General features: G+C 47.9%; 1 protein-coding gene across 3 annotated transcripts in view; it reads right to left on the reverse strand.

The window, feature by feature from the left end:
• Positions 1-1,013: 1,013 nt before the first annotated feature.
• Ttc39c (tetratricopeptide repeat domain 39C) overlaps positions 1,014-25,060 on the reverse strand; it is an 86,602-nt gene continuing 62,555 nt past the window's right edge. For 2 of the 3 annotated variants that reach the window (XM_038330692.1, XM_038330694.1), the window contains exons 7-14: positions 12,983-13,076; positions 11,286-11,393; positions 9,767-9,876; positions 8,355-8,478; positions 6,105-6,202; positions 3,970-4,074; positions 2,659-2,697; positions 1,014-1,387 (exon numbers count right to left, since the gene is read on the reverse strand). In XM_038330692.1, coding sequence (XP_038186620.1) covers positions 1,298-1,387; positions 2,659-2,697; positions 3,970-4,074; positions 6,105-6,202; positions 8,355-8,478; positions 9,767-9,876; positions 11,286-11,393; positions 12,983-13,076 — 768 coding nt within the window. In that variant the 3' untranslated portion in view covers positions 1,014-1,297. Of the gene's footprint in view, positions 1,388-2,658; positions 2,698-3,969; positions 4,075-6,104; positions 6,203-8,354; positions 8,479-9,766; positions 9,877-11,285; positions 11,394-12,908; positions 12,913-12,982; positions 13,077-25,060 lie in introns of all 3 variants that reach the window. The other variant, XM_038330693.1, reaches the window with a different exon arrangement.

Raw genomic sequence — 25,060 nt, forward strand, 5'->3', positions numbered from 1 at the left:
CGAACCTCCATAGGGGTCACAGCACACCTTGAGAACCGCTGTGCTAAAGGGTTTCTGGAAGTTAATCATCATATAATCTTCACAGAGAACTCTTGAAATGTGGGTTCTCCTTAGTCAACTATAGATTTGCTTTTCTGATAGGCTCGGCAACAGGGGCATGCTCCTGACTGTGAATGCAAGCTTCTCTCTGCTCTTGTTTTGCTCCCTCCATCTAGAGAACTTGTGCAGACAATCTAGGGATGAACGTGTAGGGTATGCATATGTTTTTGTGTATGCAGAGGCAGGAGGTCGAGTTCAGGCCTTCCTCAGGCTCTCTCCACCTCAGTTTCTTGAGGCAAAGTCTCTCACTGAACCCTGAGCTGTTTCGGCAAGATTCCCTTGCTGTGAGGAGCTCAAGGGATCCCCCTGCCTCTGCTCCCCAAGCACTAGGATTCCACCTGTGCTGAGGCATGCCTAGCTTTTGTTGTTTCCATGTGGGTACCCGCGGCAGGAACTCGGGTCCTGTGCTCATGTTGGGAAGTGCTTTATGACGGAGCCACCTCCCAGCTCTGGGGATGTAGACCTATGAAGCAGTTTGAGCTGCAGAGCATTTTATCTTTCATGAGTTAAGCACGGGGTTCTGGGTTTACATGTTTTATATAAAATAGTATCCAGTTCCTGGTCCCGAGGCCTGTGTTCTAGCCACTGCCCCATGAAGTATGAGTGACTGGCTGCAGTGAGTCGGCTCCACTGCTGAACCTGAGTCTCACTGCACATAAAACGGGAGTAAGAATTCTTTTCAGAGATGCCACCTGCCTCTGCCTCCTATGTGCTGGGATTAGGTGTGTGCCACCAGGCCCCACCAAGAATGGTTGTACCAGAGCTGCCGTAGGAATATTTCCAGGATAAAGTAAACCACTAGAAAAATGTTTTAATTTTTATCTAAGCATGAGAGACATGCTCTATGTTGTACAATTCATGCTGAGCCCACTCTGATGACGCTTAACGTAGGCACTCCTACAAAAATCACAGGGTGAATCTTTAGTTTGATTTTTATTTTAAAAATAATAAATCACAAAACTAAAATGTTTGAACAAGGTCACTTAACCCTCTCCCAGGTCGGTTACTTTTATCATTTTCGACATCTTTATTACTCTGAAGCTACATGTTTAAAAGAGGGATGCTTGACGCCAGCGGCACAGAACCCACCCTGGAACAGGTGGTCTGCAGGAGAGAAGCTCATCTTCAAAGGCCTTTCTCCTCTGCGTTCAAAGTGCTGACCCTGGGTGGAGGGGACAGAGGGGTCGCTCGGAGTTTCTCACTGAGGGACCAGTTCCTTCAGAGAGGCCAGAGCAGCGTGGATGCGGACGTGCAATCTGTTTTCAAAGTCGTAGCCAGAAAAATCCTCCTGGAAGGGCCAAATAAAAGACGATTGTGGACCGTTAGGCAGGCTGGTCCACAGGGAGTCACAGGGTAGTAGGCACTGCATTTTACACCCCATATAGCAATGTCCTACTTCCTATGGGAGACTTCATGCCCACCTGCTCCTCTTAGGTGCTGAGTTTAAAGCAGCTAGAGAGTGGATCCTAGCACTTGAGAGGGGAGTCATGGGGACTGCAAGATCTCTTTGGGAAAATCCCCTCGTTATTCTTGAAATACCAGTCTTCAGCTGGACTCAAAGCAGGCCATTATTAAGAAATTCTTCAAAAACATAGGAGGGGCTGGAAGACAGCTCAGCAGTTAGACTCAGCAGTTAGAAACACTGGTTGCTCTCCCAAAAGACCCAGGTTCGATTCCCAGCACCCACATGGCAGCTTGCAGTTTCAGGCACTGGACACCTTCTTCTGGCCTTTGAGGGCACCAGCCATGTGTGGTACACGCACAGACATTCAGGCAAAACACTCATAAACAAAAAATAAAAATAACAGATACTTTTAAACATATCTATGAAATCAAAAGTTAATTGTCCCTGGAGCTGGGTGTGGTGATGTAATACTGAAGCCCCATCTAGTCAGGAGCTGAAGCAGGGGAAGCTTACTGGAGTCCAGGAGCGTAATACTGGAAACACGGTAAGACTTATTTAAAAATCGTAATAATAAAGTTTACTTATCAAAACACCAAAACTAGGGGCTGGTGAGATGGCTCGGTGGTTAAGAGCACTGGCTGCTCTTCCAGAAGACCTGAGTTCAATTCCCAACAATCAAATGGTGGCTCACAACCATCTCAAGTGGGATCTGATGCCCTCTTCTGGAACAAAAGAGTACATGCAGATAGGGCGCATATATGCATACACACACACACACACACACACACACACACACACACAGCCTGTTTATAAGTTGTTCTGGTTTTGATTTTTTAAAGAATTTTATTTATTTTATATTTATATATATTTGCATTACAAGGATAAATTTTAAAAAATAAATATAAAATAAATAAAATCTTAAAAAAATCACCAAACCGGCACTTACAAACAGGCTGAATGATTATACAGTAGTTTATAACCTTGGAGATTCCCTTTCAAAACCAAGTGCTCATGGATTTGCTTAGCTACTGCTTCTCTCCAGAATTATTAACGCAGGTATCAACACTTCCAGATTTCCGGAATTCAGACCCAGGTGTGTGGTAAAGAAGGTGACAACAGCCACGAGAAGAAGGCGGATTGAGGTGATTTTTTACCTTTGCCTGAAGGAGTAGAGTTCTGCCTCTTCCTACAGTCTGTGAACATAAGAAAACCATACTGTGTCTTAACAGCAATGTCCACAAACCAGCAGAGGACACATAACCAGAACAACCCATAGGAGACAAAAGGGGCGCTGAAGACAATGGCCACTTTTCTCTGACGTAAAGGTAATTATTAGTTTCCATTAAGGCATGGCTTGACGAGTATGTTTTCATGGTCCAATATTGTGCACGAAAGGCAACAGTTTCAGTTCAGTGTTATGGGCTGAAAGTCTTACTAAACAACTTAGAGTAACCAAGGGCTGAGCTGGAGCCAGTACGCCCCAACACCTGCTGAGCGAGGACGGATCCTGGCTGGTGTCAGAGCTGATGTCCATTTATATTAAGATAGACTACGTGACAAGTAAATATTCCCTTACAATAAAGGATGCAATGCTTCAAACTTCAATCCAAATGTGTGATAGTTACTTTTTTTTCTGTCTTAGTAAAAATGACTCAAAGAATTTGAGTCACTGTTGTCAGGCACTAGTGAAACCTGATTATAACTAAACAAACAAAAATCCACTACCCATTTGGTAACTTACACATTTTTGTGTGCATGTGTGTGGATGCAATTTGGGGGGATTCTCTGCACAGAGGGTAGAGGTCAGAGAATGACCTGGGGTGTCCTTGGGTGTCCTTCCATCTTTTGTTCGAGACACTTTCTCTCAGTGACCTTTGACTTGGAGGCCAGACAGCTTCCAGGGAGCCTCTAGTTCTGCCTCTATCTCTCGGCACTGAGGTTACAAACATGTGCTGCCACGCTGGTTTTTATAGGACTGTGGGGATCTGAACTCATGTTCTCACACTTGGGAGGCAAGTCCTTCACTGAGCCAGGTTCCAGCACCTCCATCATACACAGTAGCTCTCAAGTTCTGTGCACGACGCTGTAATGATTTAAAGGACTCCCGTGTCATAATTAGCAAGCCAGGTTTGCCCACTGTGCAGACTAGGCACACAAATACTGCAGCAAGACAAACTCTCATCTTCTCAATACACCTCACCATCTCATACCATCTTGAAAAAGACAATAATTCTCCCCACAAAAGAAGCTTTGTAAGTAAAGCTGAATCTGCAATTCAGATTCCAGTGTGGCCACTGCTGCCTCTTTAAAAGCATTGGCACCACCTGATGTCGGCCTCCTGGACTCGCCCAGCAGATCAAGGAAAGCAAACCGAACAGAAGGTTCGGTCTCAGTGAACAGCACTCTGTGGTGCCTGTGTGCACACTCTGGCTGCTGGAGACAACGAGCACATGCACAACTCTTACCTCCGGCCTGCCTAGCAGGAGACAGCCAAGTTCATAGCACGCGTACGGCTGGACATACATGTTATTCTGACGACACAGCTCATCTTTAGCAGCGCGCTGGAAGAACTGAGAGTCACAGGAACGTTACTGAGAAGAATTCATTTCCTACTTGGTGTAAGGCTCACACAACCCTCAGGAGGCCGGAAAGGGGTTTCTTTTTCTAGAACTACTCTTCTCTTCTCTACTGATCGTTATTTCTTCCCTGCTTCTAAAATTCTAAAATTTCCATCGTTCTGGGTTGCATATGGCCACCTCCACGCAAGTACACAGTTATTCTAACACATCCCCATCCAAGCTGCCCTTCCCTTTCACCTCCTCCCACCAGTCCCATGGACTGCCTCATAGATAATCTTACTTCGGCATTAAGTCATCTAAATACAAATGATTTGATGCATCAAACTTGGACCCGTGGACAAGAGAAAGCTGATACCCGTCTTTCGGAGACTGAATCCTCTCGCTATGACTTATCCCCATCTGTACCCATATCCTAATCGACGGAGACTCACTCCTTCCTGTCTTTGCGTTTCCATTCACACCTGCGGGGAGGTTCCCCAGAACACAAACACGCTGGCCACTGGGCAATCAGATTCCCTAGGACACAAACACGCTGGCCACTGGGCAATCAGGTTCTGTAGGACACAAACACACTGGCCACTGGGCAACCAGGTTCCCTAGGACACAAACACGCTTGCTGTCGGGCACCCTAACTCATGCTACTGATTCTTCTAGCCAACACACTAACTTGTACTGACTGGAAGAAAACGCTTTTGTCTGCTGTGAAAGACCAAACATCCCCAGTTTAAGATGTAAAACACACATAGGCCAACGTCCACCTCTAAATATACATAACCACTAACTAAGTATGCAATCTAAAATAGCTGTTTAGAATCATGTAATAACTAAGATAATTCACACTGGAAGATTAATTTCAAATTCAGCATGAATATATTCATGTTCTATAATTTAAAGGCCAAGTCTTTATGAAACTATTTCAGAAAGTAGGCAGTGTAAGACCACTTGTTTTAGTTTCTGTTTTTTAAACTAACTGGCCTGTGGGCCACAGTCCCATGGCAGAAAGCAAGTCTAACCTGAGTGAGGCCCCGAGTTCAGGTCCTAGCACCAACACAATGAAAAAGAATATTCATGTTCTATAATTTAAAGGCCAAGTCTTTATGAAACTATTTCAGAAAGTAGGCAGTGTAAGACCACTTGTTTTAGTTTCTGTTTTTTAAACTAACTGGCCTGTGGGCCACAGTCCCATGGCAGAAAGCAAGTCTAACCTGAGTGAGGCCCCGAGTTCAGGTCCTAGCACCAACACAATGAAAAAGAACTTAGTTAAAAAAAAATCCCTGCAGCTCCATTGGAAAAATAACCACTGATTCCCCCAGACGCAGCAGCTGTTTGGGTATAAATCTTCCCCAAAGGCTCCTGTCCTAAAGGCCTGGTCCCCAGCTCGGCTTTCGTGAGGAGGGACTGGACCATCAAGATACTCCACACCGATGGACCCATCAGCTAAGGAATTCACAGCCCAGTGCAATTCTGGCGAGAAGTCTGTGACTGAGACATGGCTGTGGAGGGAATATCCTCTTCCTTTCTGACTTATTTTCTGCCTTCTGAGGGATCCTCCCCAGGATATTCCCTCACCACAGCCTGAAACTGAACTAGGGGAAAACCCTTCCTTCGAAGCTCAGGTGCTCTCCCACAGGGTCAGACAGCTCCCTAACTCGCAAGCCTAAGGAACAACTTTTCAGGCTGCCCTCAGCACTGGGCAGCTCTCTGTTGTCATAAAGAAAATGAAAGGGAAGAGAGTATGCACGCCTCTAACGTGCTGCCCCACACACCCCGTCCTTGCCCCACTTCCTCCCCTCCCTGGCTGACACTGCCATCCTTGATGAAGAGCACACAAAGGAGCGCTCTAGAGCCCGGGCTTACGCCATGAACATCTTTAACTACCTTCTCCTCCGAGCAGCTAAAAACGCCATTCCTTAAATACAGCGCAGTAGCGCAGGTTCTGTCTACTGCTCTTCCGTCTCCTCCTCCGCAAGCTCACGTGTAGGGACTCACGGATTTTACTGGAGCCAGAACAGCATGTTTACCTGAACAGCATCTTCTGAGTTTCCGAGACATTTGTGTATGGCACCAAGGAGCAAATGCTTCAATCCAATGACAGAAGAATCATCCACTTCATGGCAAGCTTGAAGAGAAGGTGTGTGAGAGGAAGGGAAGACATCTACTTAGACCTCACATGTCACCAAGTTCAGGAGCTGTTTCTCTGTTTAGTTAATGCTCTGCACTCAAATTTCAGAAGGATAAGCCATTGCTTATCCACTGGCAACCCTCCTTAGCGAAAGAAGGGCAAGCCCAGCAACCTTTCTCTGTATGTCCTCCTGTGTGTGCAGGGCACGCGTGTATGTGTCCTCCTGTGTGTGCAGGGCGCGTGTGTATGTGTCCTCCTGTGTGTGCAGGGCGCGTGTGTATGTGTCCTCCTGTGTGCGCAGGGCATGCGTGTATGTGTCCTCCTGTGTGCGCAGGGCACGCGTGTATGTGTCCTCCTGTGTGTGCAGGGCACGCATGTGGAGGCCAGAGATCGACTTCTCTGTCATTCCTCACCCTGCCTTCCTTGTTTGCTAAGCCGGCTCTCCCAGCGGTGCCCCTGCTCCTCGTCCCCAGGGCCGTGGGTAACAAGTATGCGCCAGTCTACTATTTCCTTTCCTTGTGCGTTCTGAAGGTGAGAGTTAAGTTCCCGTGCCTGTGCAGTGAGCACTACAGACTGAGTCATCTCCTCAGCAAAAATATCAGCATCTGGAGACTCCCGGACCCCACCTCTTCCCTAGGAAAAGGAAGCTAATGTGAAAAGGCCTGTGTTGCTACCACCACAAGATGTTCTGGAAAAGGCAAAACTATACAGATAGAAAAGTATCGGTAGTTACCAGTGGTCAAAGAAGAAGGAAGGGTAAGCAGGTAGAGGAGGAGGATGCTTAGGTGAGTGATAAAGTTCTTCTCTACGGTATACACGAGTGAGCCTTAGACACTGGCTCACACCAGCAGGATGGGCAGCAAGAGCCCAGCCCTCTGTGCACTGTGGCTTTGGTGGCTAGACTATATAATACAACGTCATCGGTGCCAACAGATATACCACACTGTTACAGGACATTGTGTGAGGGGGTCAGAGGGTATGAGGAGGGTGTGTGTGCAGAGGGTGTTCTAGACTTTGTGACCAATTCTGCTGCAAACCTCAAACCTTTTCAAAACTTCTATTAATATAAAACTCTGCATTACACCAACTGCAAAAGTCATGCAATCGACTCTGGGCAAGTTTATATGCTGGACTGCACCCCGCACTGGGAGAGATTCAAAACAAGGCATTTGACCAGTGAGGGTAGAGAGATTTTTTATTTTAAAGAAATCAATAAAAGTTGAATTGGGAAGAGAGCTCACTCATTTGGTTAAAGTGCTTGCAAAGACCCATTTGTTTGACCCCAGAAACCACATAAAAGGCCAGGCATGGCGGTATGCGCTGGTAATTCCAGCACCTGGGGATGGGACAGGTGCAGTTCTGGGGGTAACATCCAAAGACATCTCGTGGCCTCCAGTTTTTCTCATGACAACTTAAAACACATCTCAAATGCCCATCAGCAGGAGAGTAGAGAAGTGAAGAGCGGCCCTGTATGTCCACACAACGCAATACTAGTCAGTAAGGAGAAGAAACAGTCACTAACAGAGGCGACTGTGTGGCCAATGCCAGGCACGATGCTTCATGCAGGAAGCAGGTCAAAGGCAGGCAAACGAACATGGATACAGACCTCAGAACACTGTCTGCAGTGAGGTAAGGACTGGCAGAGAAGGAGCACAAGGAAGTTACCAGGGGTGGTGCAAATGCTCTGTACAGGCACCCAGCTGTGCGTACTGCCCCAGCTGAACCCCCAGACGCCTTACTACCTGACCCTTCCATGCATGTGTGCAACTCACAATTACACAAAGACAAGTCTTCCACAGCACCCACCAACTTGGTAAACTGGCACCATTTCCCTTTTTTTTTTTTTTGCTTTTTGTTTTGTCTTTTGAGACAGGGTCTCATGTAGCTCAACACGCTCCTGAATTCCCTATGTCTCTAGGGATGACCTCACAAGTGCTTGGGTTGCAGGCAGGCATCACCACGCCAGCTGATGCCACTTTACTAAGTACACCATCAGACACCCCAACAGGCAAGTGTACCTGTCTACACCAGTGTGTCCTGCTCCCGTCACTGACGACACACCATCCACCACAGATTGACATCAGCTGGCCTGACTGAGGGACCGAGGGAGCAGCCACAATGAGTGACTGGCTGCACAGAGCGTGCTTACCTTGACTCATCCTCTGCAGGTTGGGGAAGGAGCAGTTAGGAAGGGCTTTCCACAAGTACAGCACTTCGATGGATGCCAGCACACACAGAGCTCTGGTTGGGGTTTGCTTCCGAAATCTTTCAGCCTGCAAGGAATTCTCAAAATATCAGGCCCCAGTCTTCAGAAGCAAGCTCAAATCCAAGCTCGACTTTGGAGACACACTACAGTGCAAGACCAACGTAAACACCCTCCCTTACAAAGCTGCAAACAGAAAGTCTCTCCACATTACACAAGTTCTGTGGTTTTAAAAAAAATATATTCATGGCTATAACTTATATCTATTATTCAGCCACATCTCAGTGTCTGGGTTCTGAAAATGTGGGGATGAAAAAGATGCATTCAGTTTAAATCCATGAACCCTCACAAGGAGGAGACTAACTCAGTGCATCCACATGGGCACATTGTCATCGTGGTCCTGCGGCTTTCTATCTTCAACTTTTAGCCCCACAGCTCTCAGCTGCACTCTGCATTATGATACCATTTTATGTATGCATTTATTTATGCTTTAATACTGGAGAATCACTCTCGGGGCCTTGCACATGTTAGGCAAATGTCCTAGTACCAAGCCACATTCCCAGCCTTGTACTATATTTATTTTAAAGATTTACTCTATTTTCTAAATGTGTGTGCACATGCACGTGTTCACAGTGCACAGGCATCGGCGGACCCGCCAGAAGAGGGCACCACGCTCTCTGGAGCTGGAGTTTCAGGCAGCTGTGCCCCGTCTAACTGGGAACCAAACTTGGGTCCTTGGCTCCAAGAGCAGAAAGGGATCTTAACAGCTGAGCTGTCTCTGCAGCCCTTGCAATCTATTTTTTGGAAGAAATTCATTAATCATTCATTTAATAAAAGCTTATTAAACTTTAAAAATGTACGGAGTAAAAGAAAAAATTTTAAAACTAAAGAGAAGAAAAATCAAACTAGGACAAACCAGGACATCACTCAAGGTTACTCGGCCATATCTTAGTGTCAGAATGGACAGTAAATTGGGATTCCCCCTCCCGTCCTGAGGTCCCCACAAATAACTACGGCGGTGCTGCAGGTCTTCATCACAACAATGTGATGTGGTCACTGTCACATTTGGAGAAGCAGAGCCAGCTGCCTTTCACGGGTTCTACCAACTTCCTCTAAAATGACCTGAACTTCAGACAGACACTTCCTCTTTGTGGGAGGGCTAATCAACTGACTGGATCCAGTGGATTTCATTTAAAAACAAAAAGCAGGCCTGCTTTAGTTATGTGCAGCCTTCCTCCTCAGAGCAGAAACAGCCCCAGTGGAAAACACACTGAATCTGACAGCTTATCCAGGGAGTTGTTGGTGCTGCCTGCACATCACAGGCGATGCTCATGATTGACAGGCCCTGACAGACATACCTTTTTGACTGAGAACTGTTCAATCTGGTTGTTTTTCCTTTTAAACAGCTTCTGGACTTCTTTAAATACAAGCTGTGCACCATCCACGTCACCAGTGGCCCCCTGACAAACTGAAAAACATCAGAATTGCATTCCCACGTCTCCACAGAAAAGACACAGTTATGTCCAAGAGGTGGCACCATCCCTTTCTAACAGGGAGAGCCGACCTGAAGATCTTGAGGGCATTCTCAAGGTCAGACGATGCACAGCTCCCCCTCTGGTCTCTTTAGTTCTGCACTCTCTATAATCCTAAACCAGCGCAGACAACAGCTTTGTCCACCAGGTGGCAGCACAATACCAACGATGTCATCTAAGAACTTCCAAAAGCAAAAGCCACACCACAATCATGTTCATTGCATGAGGGTACCTGTGCTCGGTGACAACACCTTGCAAGGATGACTTGGCTGACAGGTTAAATGGGACTGGAGCAAACTCAAGCTCCATGGTGATCTTAAGCAGAGCACCAACTAGAAATACACAATGAAAAAGACATGTCTGATTCTGAATAATATTTTTAAATCCTAATGAATAAAAACATAGCAAAGGAGAAGAAAGGAGAAGTAGGGGCTTGGAAACAAAGAGAGCTTCACGTGAAGCATTTCTGAAGACCAGACAGGCCCAGACGGGAGTGTGGGATAACTGGGCACAGCCCTGGATGTCTGGGCATCCAGCTGGGCCTCTTGGCACTTCTGCCCCATTTATTTGGTTATAGCAAAGAACAGGATTTGCCTGTAGGTGGAGACAGGCATTTGTCAACTTAGGAGTTAATGCAGCTGTGAAGGTTGAGGTCCTGACTAAGGGACGGCCCCTCAGAAGGTGGGACTACCCCTTAGGAAGGTATGCTCACCTTAATATACTTTTCTTTCCCAGAATCTTCAGCCCTTGTATAGAACCCACTAACCCCTAAGGAAAGGCTTAGCAGGTCTTCCTGGTCAAAAAGGCATTAACCATCCCTTCCTCCGCTTGTGTTCTTTCCCTCCAGATGCTGGAGAGAGTCTAGGTAAGCTTTTACACTTTGGGCGTCCATACTTTGGTTCTAAGGCACCTCCACCCTCCTCAGCTCCCCGTGGTTGCCGATCACTGGGTTTGACCTCTTTGTCAACTTGTCTCAAGCAGCATGGATTTTCCCCTTCTCTCCTCCACCCTCTGTCTTGGGCAGCTGGCAGAGTTCCAGCTTGCCCACCCTGGGGGCTTTTCTTTTCAACTCGAATAAATTATCTCAAATCTAGTTTGACTCATTCCTTCTTTATACTAACAATACTAAGAACCCCAGGAAGGGATCCAGACTTTCCTGGCATCATATGGTGGCTCCACCAGGTCTCCCCAAAATTTTCTGTAACGTTTTGTTCCTATCTTTTAATTCTTTAATCAGATGGGGAAAAGAAGAGCCCGCCCCTGAATACGCCTGTACTTCCTTCTCCATCCCCCCTCCCCCCACCAGGACCGGGGAGCAGTCTGGCCACAGACAGCAGTTACTCACCTGCAGTCAAATACGCATAATAGCACTGCGACCATCTGGACTCATTTTTCAGCCTCTCAAAGGAGTCAAATGCATCCTTGAAGTTGAGCTCAATCATGCTGCACCAGCCTACAAAGGAGCAGAGTTGGCATGCGACCCTGAGTCACGGAGCATGGTACCACTGGAAGGTAAAGACACAGAGCAACGACCCAAGGTCCCAAGTGCAGAGCACCACTCTACGTTAAGGAGTAACCAGCATAGTATCCTGAAGTAGGGAACTCCACGGCAGGTTCTTCCCACCCTCCTCTGCACGCTGGTGCTGAGGATGGACCTCGTCTTCCCTCCACTCAGACTGCATTCTGGTGGCGGCAGCAGTTTATTCCCAGTTACTAACTACCCTCCCATCACGTGAGGCCTAGCCTGTGATGGAACACTTGCTGCGGCTCGTGGGGTCCCAGGATTAACAGGCTAGTGAGTTTCTCGGGCCCACAGATGGAAGAATTGTGGAGGGCTCCATTACTCTTTTCTCCAATACAGTGCCGCCTCTATGCAAAGAAACGTGTAAGCAAGGGAAAGAACAGTGACCCAAGAGTGTTTATTTGGCTTTAGGTCCCAATCACAGTCCACCACTGAAGGCAGCCAGGGCAGGAACTTCTGGCAGGAACTGGAGCAGAAGCCTTGCAGACACTCTACCTGCTTGTTTCTCATGGTTTGCCCAGTTGCTCTTACCCCACCTAGACCACCTGCCTTGAGGTGGCACTGCCCAGAGTGGGGGCTGGGTCCTCCCATACCAATCATTAATCAAGAAAATGTTCCACAGATTTCCCACAAGTTAATCTGATGGAGGCATTTTCTCAGCTGATGTTCCTTCTTCCCAGGTCACCATGACTTGGGTCAAGTTAAACACACACATACACACACACACATACACACACACACATACACACACGCACACACACACGCACACACCTGAGAAGAACACCATTGGCAATAAGTGCTCAAGGGCCTTCATTAACTTATCTAAGATCTAAGGTCTCATAGACAGATGGCTAGAGGACTGAGACCTTGAATTCTTTTAACTATTTTTATTTATTTTACATACTAACCATAGTCCCCCCTCCCCATTCCTCACCTTCTCTCCCTTCCCCTCACCTCCCATTCACTCTTCAGAGAGGGTAAGGCCTCCCATGGGGAGTCAACAAAGCCTGGTATGTCAAGTTGAGGCAGGACCAAGTCCCCCCCCCCCCCATCAAGGCTGAGCATGGAATCCCACCGTAGGGAATGGGCTCCAGAAAGCCAGGTCAGGCACCAGGGATGGGTCCTGCTACAGTAGGGCACTGCGGTCCACCCACCCACACCATCCACTTTCCCAGATTTAGAATGTTCACAAGGGACAGCGAGCACTAGTGAGACAAGCTGTGGTGTGTGTGCTTGGGGTCAGCACATCAGGTGGTGTCCCAAGAAGAGAGGACTCCGCAGGGAGCGTGGGTGCTGGGGCACAGGGCGGCAGACTCCATACAGACGCCCAGTTACCCATTTCATACGGACAGACAAACTGGATTCTAGTTACCGATTTTATACGGACAGACAAACAGGATTCTAGTTACTGATTTCATACAGACAGATATGTTGGATTCTAGTTACCGATTTCATATAGACAGACAAAGTGTATTCTAGTTACCAATTTCATATAGACAGACAAACTGGATTCTAGTTACCGATTTCATATAGACAGACATGCTGAATCTCCCTCTGATCAATGGCGAGTTCCAAAGCAGTGTGGAAGGAAGTCAAGGCACTGTTGATTTGACACTAAGGAGAAAAGAAAGGCATGGTGATTGGTTATGACCTGGCATTAGCATCACCATCATAAATCAGCAACTCTTCCTGAGTTGTGATGTTTTTTTTAAAGGTTTGGTTTTATTTTTTAAGATTTATTTATTATGTATACAGTGTTCTGGCATGTATTCCTACACTCCAGAAGAGGGCACCAGATTTCATTACAGATGGTTGTGAGCCACCATGGGGTTGCTGGGAATTGAACTCAGGACCTCTGGAAGAGCAGCCAGTGCTCTTAACCTCTGAGCTACCGCTCCAGGCCCCTGAGTTGTGATTTTGAACAGAGTGAGCACAGTAAGGGGAAAGCGCTGTGAAGAAAACACACCAATTTGCCTAACAGAGGTGAAATTAACCTCAGCTCAGAAAACTCTCTTTCAAAACTTTTTTCACTTATTGTGTGTGCGCACACACGGCACAGCTAGCACATGCGTGGAGAGCAACTGTGGGCGTTGGTATCCACTTTTCACCATGAGGGCCCTGGGGATTGAACTCACGCCCTTGGGCTTGGCAGCAAGTTCCCTTATCCTCAAGCCGTTCCCTTTGGCTTTGCTTTGCTTTTTGTTTTCAGGTGTGCAGCACACAGCAGGCTTAGGAGGTGACTTTGGCTCAGCTCCTCCCCAACCCCTTCCCCCACACCATTTTCTCTCCATGTGTATGTAGGTTTTGTTGTATAATTGTTTACCAATCTAGTTCTTTGTAACAAGATGTATTCAACAGGCAAAAGGAGCATATTCTGTCCTCTAGGTCCAGAAGGAATTCACATCCACCTGGAGTGAATGCACAAGGCCACTGCCATTATCTGGTTCCTTTTCTCCACAGGACAGGGATGGTTTGCTTCTAAACTGAAAGCTGGTATCTACTTGTTTCTGGTCATGTGGTCTCTCCAAACACTCAGGAGCTCTCTGAGGCTCCAGAGTCCATTTGCAGTGTGCATCTACCTCTGCTGGCCAGCAGCCAACAGCCGCCAGATGTTAGTTTTAGTTGTTCCTGGTTATGCACTTGATTCATGATAGCTCTCCCTCTCCCACTCTGCAGCCCACTGCAGTCTGAAAACAGAACAGAATAAAGGAAGATGCTTGGCAAGTACAAGACCATGTTCCTGTAACTTTCACTACAGTGTATGATTGTACCTGTTCTCTTTTACCATTGTTGTTCTTTGCCTAATTTATACATTAGATTGTGGCTTGAGTAAACATGCAAAGGAAAAGCCTATATCTAGCATTCAGTTCTCTCTGTGGCTTCATTCCTCACTGAAGGTCTTGGAAACCATGGTCCAGGTATGGAAGGAACCATGGGTACGGAAGGAGCCACGGGTACGGAAGGAGCCACGGGTACGGAAGGAGCCACGGGTATGGAAGGAGCTACTGTATATCTGATTTTTCTTTCCACTAAAAGTTTTTGCTCAAGAACTCTCAAAAAAAAAAATCATCAGAATCAGAAAAGATCCAGCTCCTTAAATAGGCATTGAGATGTGTCCAGGACTCTAACACTAAAGGCTCTGCTCCCAGTGAGACCACACAGCCTGCCCTGAGGGTGGTGGGCCTACTCCCAGTGAGACCACACAGCCTATTCTATGGGTGGTGGCCCTGCACATCCCTTCCTTTCCAGCTGGACTGAGGCATTCCCTTGCCCTACACTGGTAGGCCTGCAACTTCCTCCCCAGCCCTCCTCCTCTGGTTCTGCTGTTGCTGCCTCTCCTGGTTCCCAACATGCTTCCTTGGGAAGGGTCCCCAGAAGTGGATCTGCAGAAGGCCTCAGAGTCACTGAGGCCAGGATGAGCCAGAGTGGCGATCTTCAGGGCAACCTGTGACTCCAGAACTCTGTGGCTGAACACTAACTGTGGCCTGACAAAGCTGTGACCTGACAGATAACTGCCCTTGTGTGACACACATTCTGTTGTCAGAAAGACTGAAACTAAAACCTTCACACCCTCAATAAACACTGGCAAGGAAGCCACAAAGAGACTTTTCACCTGGTCATTCCTGCACTTGACTGACACACCTGGCATTGGAGAGGACCTCACAGAACGACAAAACTCCCATGGGGAAACGAGTCGGCTACACTTAGACACAGACACCAAACTGATAAAAACAACCTTTCACTAAGGTGTGTGCAGGAGAGTGTGCCAGGGAGTGTTTATGACTGTCTCTGACTGTCCCCTCAGGCAGCCCCACAGTTCTTTCCAGGCACCCTCTCCTTACTCCCTGCGCTGAAACCACTGCACTGGTCACTTCTGCTTCCAGCATCTCTGGTCCCCAAGCTAAGAGCACTTGGCACTCACACACAGGATATTCACTTCTGAGTGGGCCATAGTCACCAAGCTGTCTCCAGCTGTGTTTTCACAACAGTACAGTGCAGGTGCACCAGCCTTCCGAGGAAAGAAAGGCGCCCACCAGCGATGGCGACTGGCTCTTGATAGCACAGTCAAAATAAGACTCTGATGTCAAGAAGGGAAGACAGAAGCCAAGAAATAACACTGTGGCTCTTGGCGCTTCCCAAACCTCTCTGTGATAGGCACATACTCATCTATTTTCAAACAAGGTGAAGAAACTTGGCCAAGGAATCAGTATTCAAATTCTGACCTAATTAGCTCAGAGCAAGCTTTCTTGAGAGACTGTGTATGCAGATTAGATTAAAAGAAGGCTCCTAAGATCAGGGACACTATCATCTGCACCCCCAGGAGGGGAAGTACTGTGACCACAGGCAGAAATCGGAAGGGTGTGGTCACAAACCCAGGAATGCCGGTAACTACGGATGTAGAAGTCAAGGGAGAGACGTTCCTGGAGCCACAGGGAGTGAGACCCTGCAGATGCCTAGCTTTGTTTAGCCCCGTACGGGAGAACATACAATGTGGAAGATACTTCCATTTGAACACAGGTAAGTGAATGTAGCAGTTGAGAGAACTGCTCTTCCTAAGGTCCGGAGTTCAGTTCTCAGCAACCACCTGGTAGCTCACAACCATCTGTAATGAGATCTGGTGCCCTCCTGAGGAAAAGACCTGGTCGTCCTCATCAGTTTAGACTATGAAACCCAATATGGACAAGTTCAACAGAGCCACCATGTTTGGGCTGCCCATGTATGTGTCAGCATTGCCAGGGCATAAATTTCACTTATTCATTCAAATAAATAAAGCACTGCACAAGAGGTGGCTTTCTAGGTCCTTGGGACAGGAGCTGGGCAGCCAAGGATGCAGGAAAAGGGACCCATCCAAAGGTGATCTGCAGTCCGCTGGAGTAGACAACGGCTTTTAGAAAACTTGGTAAGACGGGGAGAATTCCTTAGGCGCCCCTCCAGCTACTGCTCTTTACAGCGGTTGACCAACTGGGCAGAGAATGCCTGCAGATCACCCATGCACAAGACGCAGTTGGAAGAAAGACGCTGCAATCGTCAAGCTGGCGAAGGGATCTGAGACATCTGGACTGCAGATGTAGGAATAATTTCTATTACTGGCGGCCACATGGTCTGCAGCAGTCTATTACACAGACTTGAGAAACAAGGCTTGTTCATTTCTGTAAAATTTACAAATGTAAAGAATGTGCCCCTTCTTTCTTGTATGAGAAAAAAACTTGAAAATACTAAGGGGGGGGGCTCACAGACAGGATACCAAGAGCTGGCATTACTGCTAGTCAACTCCAACTCTACCTGGATCGCTCCTTGAAGGATTTGTTTAAATAACAGAAAGATATCACCCTTCTTCACCAAAATAATTTAAAACAAGAAAATAATGTATGGTGGGTTTTATGATGAATTAAAATGCCTAGCACAGCAGAGATGAGATTCCCAGCTTAGTTTTAGAATAAATCGTTAACATGTAACTGGGCTGCAGAGTACACAGAAACAGGCTGGTGTGGAAGCCTCAGTGTTCTGAGTCTGACCCAAACCGTCTGGCTTATTAAAGATTTCCTTATTTTCATCTTATTGTACAGCGTTTTACCTAAACGTGTCTGTGCACCACATGGGTGTGGTGACCCCAGAGGCTAGACATAGTGTCTGATCCTCTGAATCCAGAGTCATACACGGCTGTGAGGTGCCATTGTGGGTGCTGGCAACCACACCCAGGTCCTCTGCAACAGTGAGTGCAGTAAAGAGGAAAGAAAGCCTGACCTGACCTGACCTGACCTGAGACCTGGGCCAAGGAAAAACACCCTGACCCTGATTTGACCCAGGGCCAGGGCTTGAAATCCCACCAATCCCTGAGCCTGTCCCTGAGTCAGGCTACAGATCCCACCCATCTGGAAAAGCTCTCCCACTTCGCCACCCCCAAGAAACTCTATATAAGTGTTGTACCCTGTTGGTTTGCTGCTGCTTCTCACTCTAGAGGCAGCCACCCTCCTGGATTCCTGCTTCCCAATAAATCTCTTGGGTGAGGCTGGCTGTGCCGTGTGACACTGGGTGGAACTGCAGTAATGTGCCACTTTTAGTGCCCACCATGGCAGAGCTGTTACACTGTGGGGGACCAAAGAAGAGCTGTAACAACTTCACGGGGCAGAGTTGTTACACTTGCCCTGGGGAAAGCTTCCCAGAGCAACGGCAGGGCTCTAACACCTCTGCTGGAGCAGACCAGCTGGAGCAGACAGGCTGGGCGCACTGTGAGGTGCTGGTATCCCTTGGCTCCCACCTACCAGGTTACTTTTCTACTCTGAGTTCCATTTAGAGTAAGTGCTCTTAACCACTAAACCCTCTTTCCAGTAGGACACTGGCTTTTTTTTGGCAAATTATACACTAACAAATTATGTAAAAATTTTTCACTGAGGTGTAGCCCATGGAACCGTCTGCTTGCCAAACATGAAGACCTGACTTCAAGTCCCAGTTATGACGGTGCATATCTGTAATTCTTAGGCAAGAGAATCCTAAATTCAAGGTCATACTCAGTTCTACAGGGAGTTTGAAGCCAGCCTGGACTACATGCGATCACATCTTTAAAACAAACAAACAAACAAACAAAAAAACCAAAACCAGTAACAACAAAACTCCTGAGACAAATATTGGAGGAGGCCTTCACTAGCAATCCAAAAACAAGCAAGCAAGCAAACAAAAGGGCTGCCGATCCTGTTCTCCAAGGGAGTCATAAACAAAACAGGGCAAGGCCGCACCAAGCTAGCTGGAGTATGGCCATTACCAAACTGAAATCAGCGTAACTGGCAGCCATTGCGCGGTGCCTATGGACCGAGCATGTCTTCCAGGTACTCAAGCCGCTGCCTTCTTAGCGGTGTGTTCCTGGCATTTCCTTACCTGGTCTGTGCAGAACACTCTAGACTTCAGCAGCTTGAGCTTGCATCTGCCACTGTTATGCTCTCAAGGGGGTTTCATAGCACGTTCTTGAAATACCAGGCAAGGGACCTACCATTGAGCTATTTCTCTGACCTCAAGTTCTCAGAACTTGCCATGGTTCTCCCTTGGCTCATCCATGGAGACGGTCAAGTCTTAGGACAACATGTTAGTTTGTTCATTGACTAAAAGCATCAGTTAAATGTGGCGATCCAGCAGAGCCCTGGCTCATGCCTCTTTATCCTGACTCTGATGATGACGTTACCAAGCTGCACCAACAGAAATGGCTTGTTGCAGGGTTCTATCGATGCCATTTTTACCAAAGGGGAAATATATCTTCAATTTTTAATTTGCTGATACTTTCTTTGGCTTTGAAAAAAATTCAGATTGGGTAGCCTTGCTTAAAAAAATGGCTTTATGAATTATTTCCCTAAGACAGGAAACACTAGGGAAAGATCTAAAGCTGAGTGATTTTTCTCAATAAGCCCTAAAGTTTACAATACAGCATTTAAAAATCCAGCTGGGTATGGTGAATACCTTGAATCCCAGCTCTTGGGAGGTATAGACAGGGGGATCTCTGTGAGTTGCAGGCCAGCCACCATGCCTGGCGCTGACTTTAGTTTGTAAGTATATGTACGTACTTGTGCCTGTGTATGGTGTGTGCATGTGTGGAGGTGTGCAGGTGTGTATGGTGTGTGCATGTGTGGAGGTGTGCAGGTGTGTATGGTGTGTGCATGTGTGGAGGTGTGCAGGTGTGTATGGTGTGTGCATGTGTGGAGGTGTGCAGGTGTGTATGGTGTGTGCATGTGTGGAGGTGTGCAGGTGTGTATGGTGTGTGCATGTGTGGAGGTGTGCAGGTGTGTATGGTGTGTGCATGTGTGGAGGTGTGCAGGTGTGTATGGTGTGTGCATGTGTGGAGGTGTGCAGGTGTGGAGGTATGCAGGTGTGGAGGTGTGCAGGTGTGGGCAGAAACCACAGGAAGGCACGGATCTGCCGGTGCTGGAACCACAGCTGAGTCATGGACATGAGTTCTGGGAACCAAATCCAGTACTCTGAGCAGAGTGTCTCTCGTCACCGAGCTGATTCCTGGCCCAGAATCTAGGTTTGAAACAATGAGTGTTTCATATGGGTTATAGAGGCAGGCGTGTTAAGAACAGACTATAAGGCAAGAAAGGTATGGAGGGGTCAGTAGGAAACTACTGTAGTCACAGAGGAGACAGAGAACAGCCACATTCCTCAGAGATTCTACATATGGAAGTCACTACCCAACGCAAACAGGGTTAAGACATCGAAGAGGCTGGGCAGATATGAAGAGATGTGGCTGCCGCCGTTTGTGCCACAGAGCAGGGACACCCGTGCTGCTAATGCCGATCACACAGGGACAGCAGGTTAGGAAATGACAGAAGTCTACGCTACAGGGACGGTGTGGAGTCACCAAGTCCTTCAGGGGACTCCTGAAGCCTACTATATGCGACGGTTCATGAGACGTGCATCTCCAGCCACCAATTACAGACAGCACTGCTGTCTGCAGCGTGTGAATGCACAGCAGAGTCTCAGCTGCTTCTTAGGACTTCTGCATCCTGCCGCACTCTCGAGTGAAGCAGAATGCTGGGAACGAGGATGCTAAAGCATGGTCAGAAGCTGACCAGCAGCTGGTGCCAATCATAGCATCAGGAAAGCCACCATGACTGTCTTCCCTCTGTGCCCGGACAGATACAAACACTCTCAGTGTGGCAGTGGGGCCACAGGAAGGCTTTGCTGAGGCCAGGTGGCCTTAAGAGGCTGGGTCACTGAAACTGGCAGTGTCACAGTCTCCAGCTCCCATCCTCAGGGTCCAACCTCCCTGAAATCCTGGGCCCTAGTCTCACCCATCCCCATAATCACTGCCCATCCACTTGTCTCTGTCTCTGACTTTCTGTCTGGCTGAGCCTGCCACATATTCATATTGCTCGTAGACAGGGGCTTTTCCTACTTTTTGTGACATCCCTCAGCCCCTCAGCAGGCCTATGACGTCAAAGGCTCTAGGTACCTGAACATGTCTGGAGAATGGCTATAGCAGTCAGTTCTGCAGTCTGTACACGGTGAGATGAACCCCTTGGAAAGAAGTCACCAGATCCTCCACTAACAGAAGCAGACTTGAAGTGGGCATCTCTTACAGGATTCTCTTGTTCTCCCAATAGTGAATCATGTGATTTGGGGAACGTGTGTGACAGAAACTGCTTCTTCCTGGGACTCACAACTCAGCTGAAGTAGGAGGGACACTGAAGAGTGCAGATGAGTCACCAAGGACCCAATGCTTCGGCTCGCCTGAGTGACAACACCAAAGGCTGACAACAGCAGGAGCCGCCCTCTTTATGTAGACAGCACACGGGTCACAACTTGAGACCAGGAGTCAGCGAGGTGGCTCAGCGGCTAAGGGCACTTGCCTTGCAAGGTTGATGACGTCAGTTTGACCCCACATAATGGTGGAAGGAAAGAACCAAGTCTACCATGGTATCCTCTGGCCTCCACTGGCACACTATGGCAGGTGCGCTCTCTCTCTCTCTCTCTCTCTCTCTCTCTCTCTCTCTCTCTCTCACACACACACACACACACACACACACACACACACACACACCTTCTCTCTCAAACAACAACAGTAATAATACTTTTTAAAAATCTAGGCAAGGCCCAAAAGTGGAAGAGTATTAGATGCTGAAGCCAGAGCCTTGTGCACTCTAGCCAGACACCATACCACTAAACCACACCACCCCAGTCCCCAAGTCCCTGTAGAAATGCTCCCAATTGGCATTTTCTCCACTACGCCAGGATGTTTTCAACATGATGTAGAAAAAGAATTTGTACGGGAGAAAAAAGCAGAACACTGAAAAGTGTTCATGAAAAAGACGACATGAAAGAATTAAAAATAACAGAACAATGTTAAGAATTTCCTCAGGAAACAAAGGAATGTTTATGAACTCAGTCATGGTGCTCAGAAAGACTGAAAGTCAAATGCAGGTAGAAAAGACCAAACAAGAAGAGAGATGCGTGAAAGAAAGAGACGGAAGCCATCATCAGGAATGTAGCCTCATAAAGGTCCCTAGAAGTGAGGCACTCTGGGAGGATGTCCTAACGCGTCTGGCAAAGGGCCCTGCATATTCGCAGGTACAATCATTCTCTCATCCTCAAACAAGCCTTGATTATCAGCGACTCCATCTCCTCGACAGGCTTCCTCCACATCTAAGCAAATCACTGCCTATTCTCTCTCTACACTTTTGTCCGGTCCGAGACTTAATACAAATGAATCAGAAAATTGCACGGGGCTTATGTCTAGCTCTCTTCTAGCATGTATGGCTGGTGGCATGTGCGGGTTCAGACTTCCTTCCTTTTATATGGTGGGTTATAGCCACTATATGGATATATCACATATTGTTTGTTCTTCCACCTGCCGAGGGACACTGGCTTTGCTTTACTTTTTACTATTATGAAGAACAAACGCTGTGAAATCTCTGTTTTCATTTATACACTCCAAGGAGAACCGCTGAGTCGGCCAGCAAGTGGATGCTTAGCACTTTGAGGCCACGCTGAAGTGTGCCCCACTTTACCTTCCCAGCAGCAATGAACGAGAGCGCTGGTGTCCCCAGTCACGGGAACATTTGCTTCTGGCTGTCACACGTAGCCAGGTGGCTGTGACGTTCCACCTGTCACTGGAATGAGGTGGTTTTAAATGACTTTCAACACCAAGTGTCTTTTCATAAGCTTATCAGCCCTTTGTACAGCGACAAATAACTGGCGTCTACTATGGACCAGCAGTGGCCAGCATGGAGGCTTTGCTGAAGGCCACCGCTAGCAGCCTCTGGGTGTACTCCAAGGAGGACGGCTGAGTTACGTAGTAACTTCAAACTGGGTAATTTTTCTTTTTATTGCTACACTTGCATACTATTTCAGGACACTGGTCTTTCATTAAAGACATGGTTTACAAAGTTCTTTTCCAAGTCTAGACTTGGCGTTCTCAGTCACTGTAACACCGGTGTTCACTGCCATGTGGTCAAGCCACCTGCTTTCTTCCGTCTCTGTATTCTCCAGGTCATATGTTAGCTAAGAGTTCTGTGATTCCAGGTTCTACATTTACAGCTCCTGCCTGACTGCGAGGAATTTTACAGATGAAACAGCTGTTGAGTGACACTCTTTCATGTGTGTGCTTAGTTGTTCCAGCACCATTCGCTGAAGACATTTTTTTTTTTTTTTTTGGCCACTGATTGATCTTGGTGCCCTTGTTGAGAGTCGAATGACCATAAATGGGGGCTTCTTTATCACTGACCCTTACGCTTATTCTTCCGCCAGTGCCGCCCCATCTAGAGTACTCTGCCGTGTGCTTTCCAACTTTGCTTTCTTTTTCCAGACTGTTCTGGCTATCCTGGGTCCCTTAAGATTAGGTCATCGTGCCCACCTCTGCAAGGGCATTGCTGGTTTGTTTGTGCACTGGAGTGGATGGAGCCCAGGGCCTTGCACACAGGCCAGGCAAGTGCCCCACCGCTGAGCAACATCCCAGGTACCCAAGCTGCACTAGAAGTTTGACAGGGGTTTGATGGCAACTCAAAGAGCACTGCCACCCCAACAATACTGGATCTTCTACCATGTGCCTGCCCTGTGATGGCTCGTCTGCAACCTCTACATACTATGTTTAAACCGCTCCACCCTGCATCACTAGGGGCATAAGAGACGTGGACATACAACCACAGGGTCAGGGAGGGGACTTGGGAACTTAGCTGAGTCTGATGTGCTTGTCACAGAACCAGAAGGGTCTGAGTTCAATCTCGGCACCTGGGTAAAGCTGGGTACGGTTGCCCAAGCCTAGACTCTAAGTGCAGGGAGGTAGAGACAAGAGGACCCTGGAGGCTCCCTGACCAGCCAGCCCCGTTCAGTCTTTGAGCTCCAGGCTCAGCAAGAGGCCCTGTTTCAAAACATAAGGTGGTAATTGAGGAAAACAGCCAACACCAACCTCTGGCCTCCATATACACGTGTACACATGTGTGCATGCATTCCCTGGTACCCCCCCCCCACACACACACAAACAACAGAGTGGGATATTGCTGTCATAGAATAACTGTGTACTGTCTGTCTCTATGCACAAAATTGCATGGGGTTCCAGCTTACATGTGACTCGGCACTTAGTTATACGGCAAGATTGCGGTCAAGGGCATACATGTGGCCGCCTCTCTAGGCCTACAGTGGGTAGAGTGAACAGAAGGCTCGTCCTCTCGAACACACTCATGAGCTTGTCCAGCCAGGGTGGCGAGGGCAAACGCACGGTTCCGTTTACAAACAACGAGGTGGTGTAGTTAGCATTTCTGTCACTGTGACGAAACGCCGTGACCAAAGAGCAAGTTGGGGAGGAAAGGGTTTCTTAGGCTCACACTGCAGCATTCCTGTTCATCACTGAAGGACGTCAGGACAGGAGCTCACACAGGGCAGGATCCCAGAGAGGAGCTGATGCAGAGGCCATGGAGGGGCGCTGCTTACTGACTTGCTTAACCTCTTTTCTTATAGAACCCAGGACACCAGCCCAGGGATGGCACCACCCACCATGAGCTGGGCCCTCCCCCAATGATCACTAATTGAGAAAATGCCTTACAGCTGGATATCAGGGCGGCATTTCCTCAACCGAGGCTCCTTCCTCTGATGACTCCAGCTTGTGTCCAGTGGACACACAAACCGCCCGTACAGTGCGTTGCTATTATCTTCTCGTCAGTGAGTTCACTTTCGTTATGCCGTACAGTATGGCTTCATCTAACTGGGATGCAAGGACAGATGTAGCTTCCATCTCCCCCACACCAGATGAAATCAGTAATGGTTCCTGTACTTCTAAGAATAAATAGCAACCCTGTTTTTTTGGTGGGTCTTTAAGGTAACTGAGAAGTGTGTGGGGGCTGGAGGGAAAGAAGACAACAATTAATCATACTTAAGGGAATTCGCTCTCTTCCTGCATTGCCTCTAATCCTACAAACAGCAACATTCCATCACATACGAGGCATGCGGTTCACACGCGAGGCACAGGTTACCCCTCAACAAGCGGTTCTGATGATGGAGTTCACAGATCATACAGAATGTGGTCCCTCTGTCCTGGCCCCTGCTCCAACAACCTCTGCAGATCTCTTTACCTGATGAATGAGTCACCACAGGATCCCTGACACAATCAGGAGGTACAGGCTAAACAACAGCACAGGGCTGTCATCTCCTAGACGACCAATGTAATTAAACAAAGGTGTGCCGTGAAAGCATTGCAGCCAGCTTTAAAAGTCCCTTCATGCCCCAGTTTTCTTCTGCGGCTGTGATAAAGCACTCTGACCAGAAGCAGCCCAGGAGGACAGGGGTTATTTGACTTCTACTTGCAGACCACAGTCCATCAATAAGGAGAGTCAGGACAGAAACGCGAGCGGGAACCTGAAGTCCAACCATGGCTGACTGACAGGCTCACACTTAACTAGCCTTACCATCCAGCCCAGGACCACCTTCTCGGGGACTGTGCCTCTCCTGGTGGGCTGGGCCTTCCCACATCAATGAACAGTCAAGGCTCCCTCCCCAGGCCCAGATATGGACACAGGCCAATCTGATCTTGGGAATTCCTCAATGGAGGTTTTCCTTCTAGGCTGCGCCAAGTTGACAACTGCAGTCAATCAGGACATGTCCCTGGTGAGGACACCTGCAAC

This window comes from Arvicola amphibius, chromosome 5 (assembly GCF_903992535.2).
Source record: "Arvicola amphibius chromosome 5, mArvAmp1.2, whole genome shotgun sequence".
Classification (NCBI taxonomy): Eukaryota; Metazoa; Chordata; class Mammalia; order Rodentia; family Cricetidae; genus Arvicola; species Arvicola amphibius.